Source organism: Mirounga angustirostris, unplaced genomic scaffold (assembly GCF_029215605.1).
Source record: "Mirounga angustirostris isolate CCGP_5_RB_7025 unplaced genomic scaffold, mMirAng1.0.hap1 SCAF_5, whole genome shotgun sequence".
NCBI lineage: Eukaryota > Metazoa > Chordata > Mammalia > Carnivora > Phocidae > Mirounga > Mirounga angustirostris.
This window is the reverse complement of record NW_026991713.1, coordinates 177,053,592-177,065,634: the sequence shown is the minus strand read 5'-3', so window position 1 is coordinate 177,065,634 and position 12,043 is coordinate 177,053,592. Positions and strand designations below refer to the sequence as shown.

Here is a 12,043-nt window from a genome sequence, read left to right as displayed (position 1 = left end):
TGGGTTTATCTCTCCTTCAGCTTTCTGTATGACTTTCCTAGAGTTAAATTTAAGCCTAAAAATCTAATATTCGTGCTGCATGTTTTTAGATTTCATACAAACTCTTGTCGCGTGTTTTTCTGCGACGTGGCTCTTCTCTTCCCACGTCACGAATCTTTCCTACGTACACACCCTCGCTGTCCGTTTTTGCACACACCCGACCAGGACGTTTGTAGCGTCTCCAGCATCCTGGTGCTCGCCTCCTGGTGCGTGTGTGGAAGGGTTCCCCAATGCCAGATGAGCACACCCAGCCTTGCGGGTCTGTCGGCTGCTCCCATCCCTGGGCTGCCCTGGGCTTCATCTCAACTCTTACTGTTCCTGTTTCCTTTTAAATCTCTATAATTTCTCCTTCTTGCTTGCTGATTCAACCATGCACTTAGGTTTTCTTTTTTTGATACCATATTTATTAGTTTTGGATGTCTTAACAGGAAGATTTTTCAGGACATCTGGTTTACCACATTGCTGAAAGCAGACTCTCTCTGTATACTTCAGTACTGTTTGGATGCCCAAGGTGCGAACAGGTTCATCCCAATAATGTAATGTTTAAATGCAAATACATTATAATTGAAAATTTAAAAAAATATGGATGATCTCCCAAATTGTGCAGTCAGAAATAATGATGTGACTGATGTCCTTAGAGGTGAATGTTCACAGCGTTTCTGATGATCTCCTCAGGATAGAGGCCTGGAAGCGGAATAACTGGGAGAAGGTGCTAGAACATTTCCGAGTTCTTCGCCTACTTGTCACACTCCCCCTCCAGAATGCTGTGTCAGTCAGCCCTCCTGACAGCGGTGCCCAGTCACCCCACCTTCCCCAGCATCGACATTAATGGGTTTTTTTTTTCATCTTGGCCAGTTTGATACGTAAAATAGAATATTTATATGAAGGGGACATTTTCAAAGTTTACTAGCCATAATTTATTTATTTATTTATTTATTTTAAAGATTTTATTTATTTATTAGAGAGAGACACAGCCAGAAAGGGAACACAAACAGGGGGAGTGGGAGAGGGAGAAGCAGGCTTCCTGCTGAACAGGGAGCCCGATGTGGGACTCAATCCCAGGACCCTGGGATCATGACCCAAGCCGAAGGCAGATGCTTAACGACTGGGCCACCTAGGCGCCCCATAGCCATAATTTATTTTTTTCCTCTTGGGAATTTCCAGTTCTGTACTAGTTTGCTGGGGCTGCCCTGGAGAATCACACAGCGCGTGGCCTGAACAATAGGAATCTATTTTCTGTCAACTCCAGAGGCTGGAGGTGTGAGATCCAGGCATGGGCAGGGCTGGTATCTCCAGCGGCTTCTCTCCTTGGCCTCCCCATGCCCTCCCTCACCTGGTCGTCCCTCTGTGCATGTCTCTGTCCTGATCCCCTTTTGTACGGGCACCAGTCCCACTGGATCAGGGCCCCCCTCCCCCCAGTACTTCATTTCACCTTAACCCCTCTGTAAAGACCCTCTCCCCAAGTACAGTCATATTGGAGGTGCTCAGGGCTAGGACTGAACATGGCAACTTGGGGGATGCAGTTCAGCCCGTAACACGTCCTTTGGCCATTTTTCTCTTGGGGACTCACCCCTTCCTTACTGGCTCTCACATGCCTTACACGTTGGCGGCATCCAAGTACCAAGTGGCTGGGAGACCTGAGCCCGAAATCCGAGTCTGAGTCGGGGGCCTGGCTCTGCGGGTGGGGTCCGGACAACTTAGCCCAGGAAACACCGCCCGACATGATCAGTAACAATATTCACCGTCACAGATGTTGCAAAAGTTCCCCTTTTGATTTTGGTCACAAAGACTTTCACGTAGGGCTTGAAACGTGTGTGTCTTCCCGTCGTCTGCTGTTTCCACAGTGGGAAGCAGGGGCTGTATCCTGCATGCTGGCCCAGTAGGCTGGGGTCAGCGTACACCCGGCCCCTCCCAGGGTCGCCGTGACTCCCTCCGCTCCTCACTCTGAGTGGTGGCCTCTCTCTCCACTCTGGACTTGCAGCTGCATCACTCCCTGGGCACCACGTCCACTCAGGACACGGTGGCAGGACTGGGGCACGCGGGAGGGTCAACAGGCTCGGCCTCTTTGGGCTGCAGAGGGCGAGACAGAGCAAGAGGAAATGCTGAACAGCCACCTGATCTCAGGACCTGACTCAGCCCGCTGCTCTCTAGAAGTTTCCCGACTCCATGCCCCCAGGCGGCGTGATTCACCCTCCCCCGCATCCCCACGGCCATAGCCTGCAGGATAAACTCGTGAATCCCGGGCTGCCTGCTCTGCTCTCCCCTGGGTTTTAAGCACCACACTCCGGACAGTCTGAAGGCAGCGTGGGCAAGCTTGCAGACTCAGCAGCCCAGCCTGGTGAATTTAGGCACGTTACTGAGCCTTTCTGTGCCTCAGTTTCCCTATTCCTCAAATGGGAATAACACTCATACTCCCTCGTAGTGTTGACTGAGTTGGGCATGAGGACCTTAGGACAACGCCTGCCACGTGGTAAGCACTCAACGAATGTTTGCTCGAATGCATGGCTGTTCCGTATTTCATCATGTCTCCCGGACCAGAGAATTGCTTCTTGACGCCCAGGTCTTCACCTGGTCCCAGCATCTAGCTGGTGCTCCCCAGCAGAGGTTTCACATGGGCAAACAGGGAGAAGAACCAGGAAAGGCAGGTTGGAGCCAGGTTATAAGATGCTCCTAAGGGAAACCGAGTTTCAAATTTGGATTTTGATCTGTAGTTCCTGGGGTTTGGGGGGGGGGGTCACTAAAAATCACAAAAATCCAGGTAAAGAGAGGGCACTATTTAAATACTTGGAGCGTTCCAACCATGGCAAAGCAGACGAAAAGTAGAACAGTGCTGTCTACCTGTAATGCAGAAAAACACCACATCTGAGCATCTTTTGTTGTAATGGCCTTTAGTTATAATGGTAACAAATGTCTGGGTAACCTGTCACCTGGATATTATTACAGCTAGCACACCAAATTGCAGACGCCGTAGGAAGGATGAGAAAACAGTTTCTAAAGATTCAGCCTGGTGTTCGTGGGAGAGAAAGGGAGACATCTTTTTGCAAGACCGGCTTCCCACCCAGAGACCTTGAATCAGTGCTCCCACTTGGGCAGCACGGCCTTCCAAGTATATAAACACCTCTGCAGCCCATGATTTTGTAATCTATATCAAAACATGTTCTTGCATTTCCAAAGAAGATTAACAGCATGAAACACCACCAGGCGCCTACAGGGAAAAACACTTGCTTACTTGCGTAAATACTTTACTGTGGAGAGCTTTTAGCATTTAGAGCCTGCCTTTGGGGGATGCGGTGCGAGCCTCCTGAGCACGGTCACCCTCCCTCCCTCGCTGACGACTCCGCACTCCCTTAAATGCTACCAAGCTAACGTGATGCATGTGCTTTTTAAACCCACGCGGGGCTGCCCGGCCACACACACCAGAGCCTCCCCCCACTTCCAACTGCCTACCGAGGACCTAACATTTACCTTTAGCTTATTACAGAAGGGTGTGCAAAGACTCTGCTGAGAATTAGGAGTGCGAGTGAATATAATCCCTGTTTGCAAACACAGAGTTTTGATCCACTATTGCATTTGTCTGCCCCCAGCCCTCACACGGATAAGCTGCAAGACCAACAAGCCACACCGTGCCTGGGCTGGGCGCCCCCGGGGCCATTCTGCTGCCGTGGGCTCTCTGGAACAAGTTGTGGGTGCTGACAGGGCCCTCACCACTCCCACCCACAGGGGCTACCGAGGGGGTCAGCAGCACCGTGCCCCACTGGAGGCCTTGGCTTCGGGCCCCCGAGCATCAGGCCCTAGGGACATGCCACCAAACAGGCAATTCTCAGATGGGTGCCTTTCACGCATACGGGAAGCACATAACCCGCAAGAGGCCTGCAACCACCCAATGCACCAGACGCAGCTCCCTCAGAGGGCTCTGGGTGCCAGTCTACAGTCACCCCGTCTGAGCGAGGCAGCTGAGACCCACCCCCCAGGAGCCACCCCCCCCAGGAGGCTCCCTCCAACAGCAGCATCTTAGAACCTCCTCCTGGATCTCACGCAGCTAAAGGTTCCAGAACTGGTATCGGGCTTAAAACACGCGCCCTTCCCTGATGCTCATTTTCTAGACGCGAGTTTTTTTCCATCTTCACCTTGGATCAGTATGGCTCATACTTGGCCTTGCCCCCCTGAATGCCTGGATTATCATGATTCACCCATAACTTTACAAATCAGACTTCACTCGGGCTTTGTTTTCCTCCAGTATTGATTCGACTTGCCCATTCTTTCCTCACACCCAGCGCAGCCTTCTGCCCTTGCACCGCTGACATCAGCATGCTAATGTTCCTGACCGCGCTCGAGCTGTAATTACGCAACTAGCCTTTTCCACCGAAACACTCCTTTCCCTCAACACCATCTGCCGTTATTCCCTACAAATGCAAGAACGGGGACTCCGCTTCCTTTTGCCATTTGTGCACAGGAAAAGGCTCTCCTCTACTGCCCATTGAGGCTAGGGCGTTGTAAGGACATTTGACGTGGCCGTCTTTCCGTTCACCAGGCCACAGAATGGGGACTGGGGGAGGCCACCCTGAGTTTAGGGCGGATAAGAGGAAGGCACGAACATACCCCAGGCAGAGGGACTTTCTCCCAGTGGCTCGTGTGGGAGCTAGAGCAGAGGCGGAGGTAATAAGCCGGGTTTCCCGCAGCTGCGCACGGACGACGCCGTGCCTTGCTGTCCCACGTGTTGCTTCAGAGTCGGCGCCGTGGCTGTAGGAAGTGGGCCTCATGGCCTCTGTGCTCTGGGGGCGGAGGGGCCCGGGGCAGTCCCGCTGCGGACAGCCCCCTTGCTGCTCAGTGCTGGTGGTGCCTCGAGGGGCAGGTCTATGCATGCAGTATTACAGCCGATCAAAACTCACATTTCTGAAGGACAAGAAGGACGCTTTGAGATGTGGTAAGAAGACACGAATGAAAAGCCTGCACTTGGAGTAAAATCAGTTTTGTTTCAAGTTCATATGCGTAGGAAAATGATGACCAAAAGCTGTCCCTAAGATAGGAACAGTGACCTCGGGACGGTGGCAGGAGCCGTCTGTACGGTCGGCCCGCAGGGCCCCCGCACTGCCCCCCACGGCCCGGCCCACAGCGTCTGCCCTGGGGCCGGGCTTCTGGGGGAGTGCCCAGCAGCAACCCCCAGCCCATGACTGCTGGGGGCTGGGGGGACGCCACCGCAGCCCCTGCCACCCCCCCCCCAGTGGGCAGAGCCTTGGGGGCCCAGCAGGGCAGCTCCTCACTCGCGCCGTCTACCGGCTTCCTCTGTCTCCTGGGCTCACCTCCCGAGAAAACTCTTTGCTCTGGGCTGTCTTGGAGTCGACTGCGCCCCTCAGGACTCAGGTAGCAACATCCATAGAACAGAAAGTATCCTGTGTGGGCAGAGACCCCCCCCCCCCAGCATCTCTAGCACCTGCCCCTGCGTAGCCGGCTCCATCCTCCTCCTGGCCAGCGTGGCCGATGGTGACCCACGGCGGCCCGTGGGATGTGAGATTCAGAGGGCCTGGGGCCTCAGGCCGCCCCCCATCCTGACGTACGCTCTACCTCTCCTTGGTGCTCTGGGCTCCGACAGCTGAGGGTTCTGGCATTGGGCTGGCTGGGCGCCGGTGGGGGGCTGCCCCTCGCAGGTTGTCGTGCGCATCCCACACCTAGCGGGAGCCTGACTCCAGCCTCTGCTGCAGGGGCCTGGGACCCACTGCCCGGACCTTATTCCTGGTGCCCCACGCCTCTTCCAGACAACCCCGGTTTTTCTGTCCACTTTCCAAAACAACTCATGCTCTCCAGAGGAACCCTGGCCTCGGCGTTTCTGCCTCTCTCTGTGCTGGCGTCGACCCCCTAGCGCCCCCCCCACCCCACCCCCCCGTTCCCAAATGCCTTGTGGCCTCTCCCAGTCCCTAACGGTCATCCTGCAAATGTCCCATAGAGCGACCAGTTTATTTTCCACTTGTGTCTCTTTTCTTCAAATCATCAGAATTCTACCGTTTTAGAGCAGGAAGGAGCTGGAGAAGCAGCAGGTCCTCCCGGGCAGAATGGGGCTCCCACCCTGAAGGCGCAGCTCTGTCCCCTGCTCACTGTGCCCCCTCCCGGCCCTTGGGGGTAAAACGGACACGCATCCTGTGCCTGAAATGCAGAGGCTCTAATAAGTGGGGGCGAGTCGTTTTCTTGATTCATAGTGTAGGGGTGAGCGCGTCTCCCTCTTCCCTCCTGGGTTCTATGGCTGGTCCAAGAATTAAGTTCACATAAGACAGATGAACAGGAGGAAAACAAATTTAATTTTGTATGTACAGGAGCCCCAAAGATCAGAGGCTCAAAAGTGACCAACGCAGGCTGTATTTAATGCTTCTGAGTCAAAGAAACAGTAGATTGATGACGAATTGGCAAGACGAGGGGTTTGGGCTTGGGGCGGTAAACTAGTGAAGTAACAGGGTTACTGCCCGTGGTTGGTGACAAGGCTGCCTCTCTCCCTCCCGGTGCAGTGGGGGGACTGATTTCCTGCTTCCAGGGGGACAGAGGAGGGTCTGGGTGTCCCTCTGGCACTGGCCGCTGCTTAAGTAATTTTAATCCAAAATAATCAATATGCGAAAATGGCATGTTTGGGTGTGGCCTAAACTACTCTGCTTCAGTGGCTGGAAACAAGAAGCTGAGAGTCGCCTTGGGGTTGGGGTTGAAGCCTGGCTTAGGGCCTCCCGGCAGCCGAGGTGTTGAGTACGGAGGAAGGGCCCGCAGGCTGCAGTCTTGGGCGCCAGGGGGGCTGGGACGTCTCCTAAGCCATGCGCGTGCATGGCCAGGTGTCTGCCCTCTCCGGATGCTGGGAGAGCGTGTGCTGGCAGGTGGTTCCTGCATCTCCTTGCTCTCTCAGCTATAGGTGTGTGTTCTCACACTGTGAAGACAAAACCTGTTCAGCTCCTCCTACCCAGAAATCCCGTGTGCACGTAGCCAGGGCCCAAGCCCCGGGCCTACGTACATCAGCCGACTTCTGGTGCAAAGTCAGACTCTTTCTTTGAGGAGGGTTGGTATCTCTTCATCACCAGGAGTGATATTCAGATGGCTGAACTCACTGACACCAGGTCACACCTCATTCTTGAGGTTTTAAAAATGTTGTTTGCTCCTGTTCTTGTAGGTAACGCCTGTGCCTGTCACTGTGGTCTCTGCACTCTGTCAGTTTGTCTTTGCAAAATATCCTTCCTTATCTTCTTTCTCTAGTTTAGGGATACACATATGTTAATGGCATTGGTCTGTTGCTTTTTGTTCTGGGCACGGTTGGTCGGGGGGAAGAAGGGGTTGCCACCAAGGCCCCTGGCTGACCCGGTCCTACGTGAGGCTCGCATCGGCCTCTGTATATGGAGCGCATCCCCATGCGGGCAACACCGCCTTGGGACAGCAGATGGCTTCCACCCAAGCTTTGATCTAGACCGTGCGCCGCTGTAAATTTGCCAAACGGGCATTGCTAGTCCCCCGCAATCCCACTGCAAATCCTGACAACATAAAAATAATAACATGACTCAACACAGCCGAGGGGGGCATCCCGGGGGTAGAGGGGCTTTGAGAGCATCGACTGACAGAACTTCATGGCTGCAGGGGGTGTCAGAGACACAAACCGGAAGAGAAACAACAGCAATACTGTGAGCGATCAACCGTGTGTGACCGACGAGCCAGAGGTGGAAGTACGCTGACTTCACCCCCATTCCCGGGGACGGGGCCGTGGGTGCTATAGGAACAATTAGGGATTGAGTACCTTGTGGAAATCATGGCCGTCGGGGGCGAGGACGTCGTGACTCACAGGCAGGAGTATGAGAAGAGCCACAAACAGACGGTGAGCCTTGGGAAGGACCAGACACGTGACAGAGCGAATGCCGACCCAGAGGGGCTACCGAGGAGAGCCCAGTGCGGGGCAGGATGTTGCACGCTGCGTGCACACACAGGCAAGGACGAGCGTGTCTTCATGGAGGCGTCAGCGGCTCCCTGCTCTCCGATGCTCCCCAGAAAGACACCCAAGAAGCCGGGCCTGGGTAGGAGGAGACTTCTTTAAACCCGTTCCTTACCTTCCCGTGTTATTTGTGAGCCACGTGAGTATAATACAATTCACAGAGTAATGACGAAATATTGCAATAGAACATTTTAATGCCTTCGTTTAAAAAAAAAAAAATAAAAGGCAGCTTAAGGGTAGTTTTCCAAGATGAATGTGAATTTCAGGACAAGAGACCCTGTTTCGGCCAGAAGGCGGCCGACCAGAGACGAAGGCCCTAGACGCACGGTCCCGGCCCCAGGACACGGTGCTGTCGGGTGACACGTGCAGAGGGGCCGCACTTGATGTCAGCTCTGTGCCCGGCTCAGTGCAGAGCACGCAGCGCACAGCAAACGGGACCAGCCTGGCGGGCTCGGGGTGTCCCTCCCACGTCTAGGTCCTGTCCCCAGCTCCGAAGGGACCGAGCGGGAGCCTGACCCATGTCTGTCTGGGTCCCGGCCCTGGGCTGCCACTGCCTGGCGCTCACCACCCTTCCCCAGAGCTGCCAGACTCAGCAGGTGCCTGGGTGAGGGCCAGAGGCGCTGGGGATGAAACTCCTTGGAGGCTGTGTGACAAAGGACGTCCAGAGTGGCAGGTGGAGGGACTGGTGGGGACGCTGCGTCCTGTAGCCTCAGAGGGTGGAGAACTGCCTATGGTCCTTCTTCTGCAATCACGTCACAAGCCAGAGGGAGTGTTCATGGGTGCTCGGCGGCGCTGGGGGGCCCTGCGCACCTCCCCGCCCCTCCTGCGCGGCCAGCGCCCTCCCCACAAGCCACTCCTGCTGCACCGCCTAACAGAGACCCAGAGGGGGCACGTCGCTGGGTCACAGTCACACCGCAGAGAATTCCCAGAGCCTGGATCGCAGCCTGGGCAGGTGCGCTTCCAAAGCACGTGCCGGTCGCGCCGCATGCTGTTGTCCCTTGGAAATACACTCGTGCTGCAGGCACTCGATGCCCCGTCTCCAGTAGCCAGGATGTGGCAAGGGGTCCCTCCCTTTGCTGGAAGATTGGGGCGGATGTTCTCTCTTCGCAGGAACAGTATGACTCAGTAGAAAGTGAGACAGACTCAGGGCTCCCGGCCCGGCTCTGCTGTTACTTTCTGTGTGACCTCAGGCAGACCACTTACCCTCTCTGAGCTGTACGGCTTCATGGCCACGTGAGGATACGTAGGCTTCCTGTCATGGCCGTTGTGAGGGCTCAGGGAGCCAGGAGGTCAGCAGGAGAGCCCCTTGCGGTGGCTACAGTGACCACGGTGTCCTCATCCTCAGGCGGCGAGGTGCCCAGGAGTCTCTGAAGGCTTGGGACCAGTTTCCGTGGCACCCAAACTCCAGGCGCCCCACCTACAACAGGGCGAGGGAAAGAAAGGTGGGAGGAAGGTACAGAGAAGCTCATCCTGGTTTCTCTGGGCTGCCGGTCATCGGTCCCTGAACGGGGAAGGACAGGTGTCTAGCAGGAGACCCCGGCCAGAGGCTGGAGGCCAGTTGGGTCACCCCTGGTAGCCTGGGGACAACTGGTCGTCGTGGTGAGGAGAAGGAACCACTCAGAGTCCAGCAGACACCAGGCCCGTGAGTGGCCATCGTTGTGGACCGGGCAGAGCGTGCCGGACCCCCGGTCTGTGTGGTGATGGCGGTGACCAGCCGTGGTCAGGGGCTTGATGCTGAGCACACGGAACCGTCCCCCCCGGCCTCACGTACAGCCAGCCGGAGAGGCTCCTCGTGTGGTTGGACAGATGACGAAGTGCAGGAGCTGGGAAGATGCCCGAAAGCTCGGTCACCAACGAAGCCGAAGAAGGTGTGAGAAGGACGACAAAGGAGTGGGGGCATCTGGCCCAGTGAGGCAGGCGGGCGGCGTGGAGTTCCTGAGGCCTCGTTGCTGGGCGGCCGTCCCACCCCCAGGAGGCCAGCGGAGGCTGAGCTGGTGGAGGACAGAGTTCGGCTCTGCTGCCCGCCCCCCTCCCCCACCCCGGGAGCTCCTTGTTTACCTGGAGCAGGTTGGCTGTCAGCCATGTTTGGGGGCCCCACTGCTCCCCACGAGCTCTGGCTTTAATCAGTGCAGGAGCACAGCTGTCCGTGCCCACGAAGAGGCCACTGTGCCGGGACCCGGGCTGGAGCTGACAGTTGTCACTGCCTCTTCAGAAGCGGGCGGAGGGGGCCTCGGCGCACCCTGCTTGGGAGGCTCGGTCATTAATAACGTCTGATCAACCATAATCCCTTGATAATCAAGGAGCTTGGGAACCGTTCAGAGCGCGGAAGCCCCCAGAGCTGATGATGACACGCACTGCGCCGCCTCCTCGGCAGGAGGGGGATCATGTGCAGGGGAGCCCCCAGCTCAGGGGCCATGCTGGCATTGCCTGGGGTGCGGGCACAGCGGAGGGCGGCCAGCAGGAGACGGAGCCCCATCGGCATCTGCTCCCACTCCCAAAGCTGGGATCTGCGGGCCGATGGGGAGGATGACCGAGAGGAGGGACGTGTGACCATGGGAGAAGGGCGCACTTGGAGGAACATTCTAGAAGGACGCCCTGCCCTTGGCCCTGTGAGGGGAAGGGCAGGTGGCAGGAGGGGCGAGAGGGACAGAAAAAGCAGGGAGCCCTCCCAGCCACATCCTCTCGGCTCCAGCAGCCACGGGGAGGATGAAACTGTCTCCACATCTTGGGGGGGGGGGCAGGATGAGGGGGAGCGAGGGCCATGGGTCCCGGCGCTCAGAGGCTCCATCCATCACCGCGGCTGTGCCCCCTCTCAGATGCCGGCCCCGGAGGAAGGACATCGGGGAAACAAAGCGGGGGGTGGGGCGGCGGGAATGCGGGGCCCGAGCGGGGGTGACGTGACTGACGCGTGGCCCTCCTGCCCTGCCCGCAGGGTACCAGATCGCCTACCGCCTGGCCAGCAGCAGCCCCAACACGTTCACCACGGTGGAGGTGGGCGCCACGGTGAGGCAGTTCACGGCCACCGAGCTGGCCCCAGAGTCCGCGTACATCTTCAGGCTGTCGGCCAAGACGAGGCAGGGCTGGGGGGTGCCCCTGGAGGCCACCGTCATCACTACTGAGAAGAGAGGTAAGACCCAGGGCCGAGCCCACCGTTGTGGTGCTCCAGGGAGGAGAGCTGGGCCTGAACAGGAGCCGCAAACTTGCTGGCCGCGCGGCTTTCCGGGTCAGGCCCTGCACCGTCTCACGTCTACACAGCCCAGCGTGTACCGGACAGGCAGGCATGTCCCTCTCTGCCCCCAGAGCCGTTGTGTAACTGGCCCAGGGTGGCTCTGAGTCACCACGTTGGAGGGCGGGCACGTGGTGTCTGATGTTCACAACCATGTGCCCAGCTGAGCAGGCGCTCAATAAACAGTTTCCTGCCGGGCAGTCCTAGGGAGACCTGTCTTCGTGGACGCCGCTTCTGTCCAAGCACTGGCGAGGTGCCTAGTATATGTTGTCTTGGTTTATCCTCACCAGAGGCTGGCGAACAAAGCGCTGTGAGCCCCGTTCTACAGAGGAAGTGGGGGCCCAGACAGATGCAGTCATCTGCCGGGGACGCAGCTGTGGGGCAGTGACGTGGACACCCTCCACAGGCCCCCAGGCCGCCTCTTCCCACAGAAATCTGCTGCAGGTTCCCATCTCAGTGAGCCCCTGACATGCCCTCCAGCCTCGCTCTGACATCTGCCTCAGCCGGCTCCCTCCCCAGGGCCACCCCCACTCCAGGTGCGGAAGTCAGGGCCAGGCCCAGAGGTCTCGGGGAAGAGGACAGGAAGGCAGGTCTGCTCGGAGAGATGACCTGTCCAACTCCCATCTAGGAGTCCCCAAGCACCAGGCTCTGGCGCTGTGGGACTTCAGGCAAGGCCCTCCCCCTCTCTGTGCCCTGACACCCAGGTGGTGGTCTCCTGGGAAGCACCGAGGGCCAGCACGGTCCGCAGACCTCTGGGGGCAGAGCTGGTGCCATGGCCGTGCTCAGAGGGTGAGCCGGTGTCCTTGCAGCCTGTGTGATCTAGATCGAGAGCA

General features: G+C 57.4%; 1 protein-coding gene across 13 annotated transcripts in view; it reads left to right on the top strand.

Moving 5' to 3' along the window:
• Positions 1-12,043, top strand: part of SDK1 (sidekick cell adhesion molecule 1) — an 854,344-nt gene that overhangs the window by 755,874 nt on the left and 86,427 nt on the right. For all 13 annotated transcript variants that reach the window (XM_064593372.1, XM_064593371.1, XM_064593374.1 and 10 more), the window contains one exon: positions 10,917-11,111. In XM_064593372.1, the coding sequence (XP_064449442.1) occupies positions 10,917-11,111 (195 nt within the window). The remainder of the gene's footprint in view (positions 1-10,916; positions 11,112-12,043) is intronic.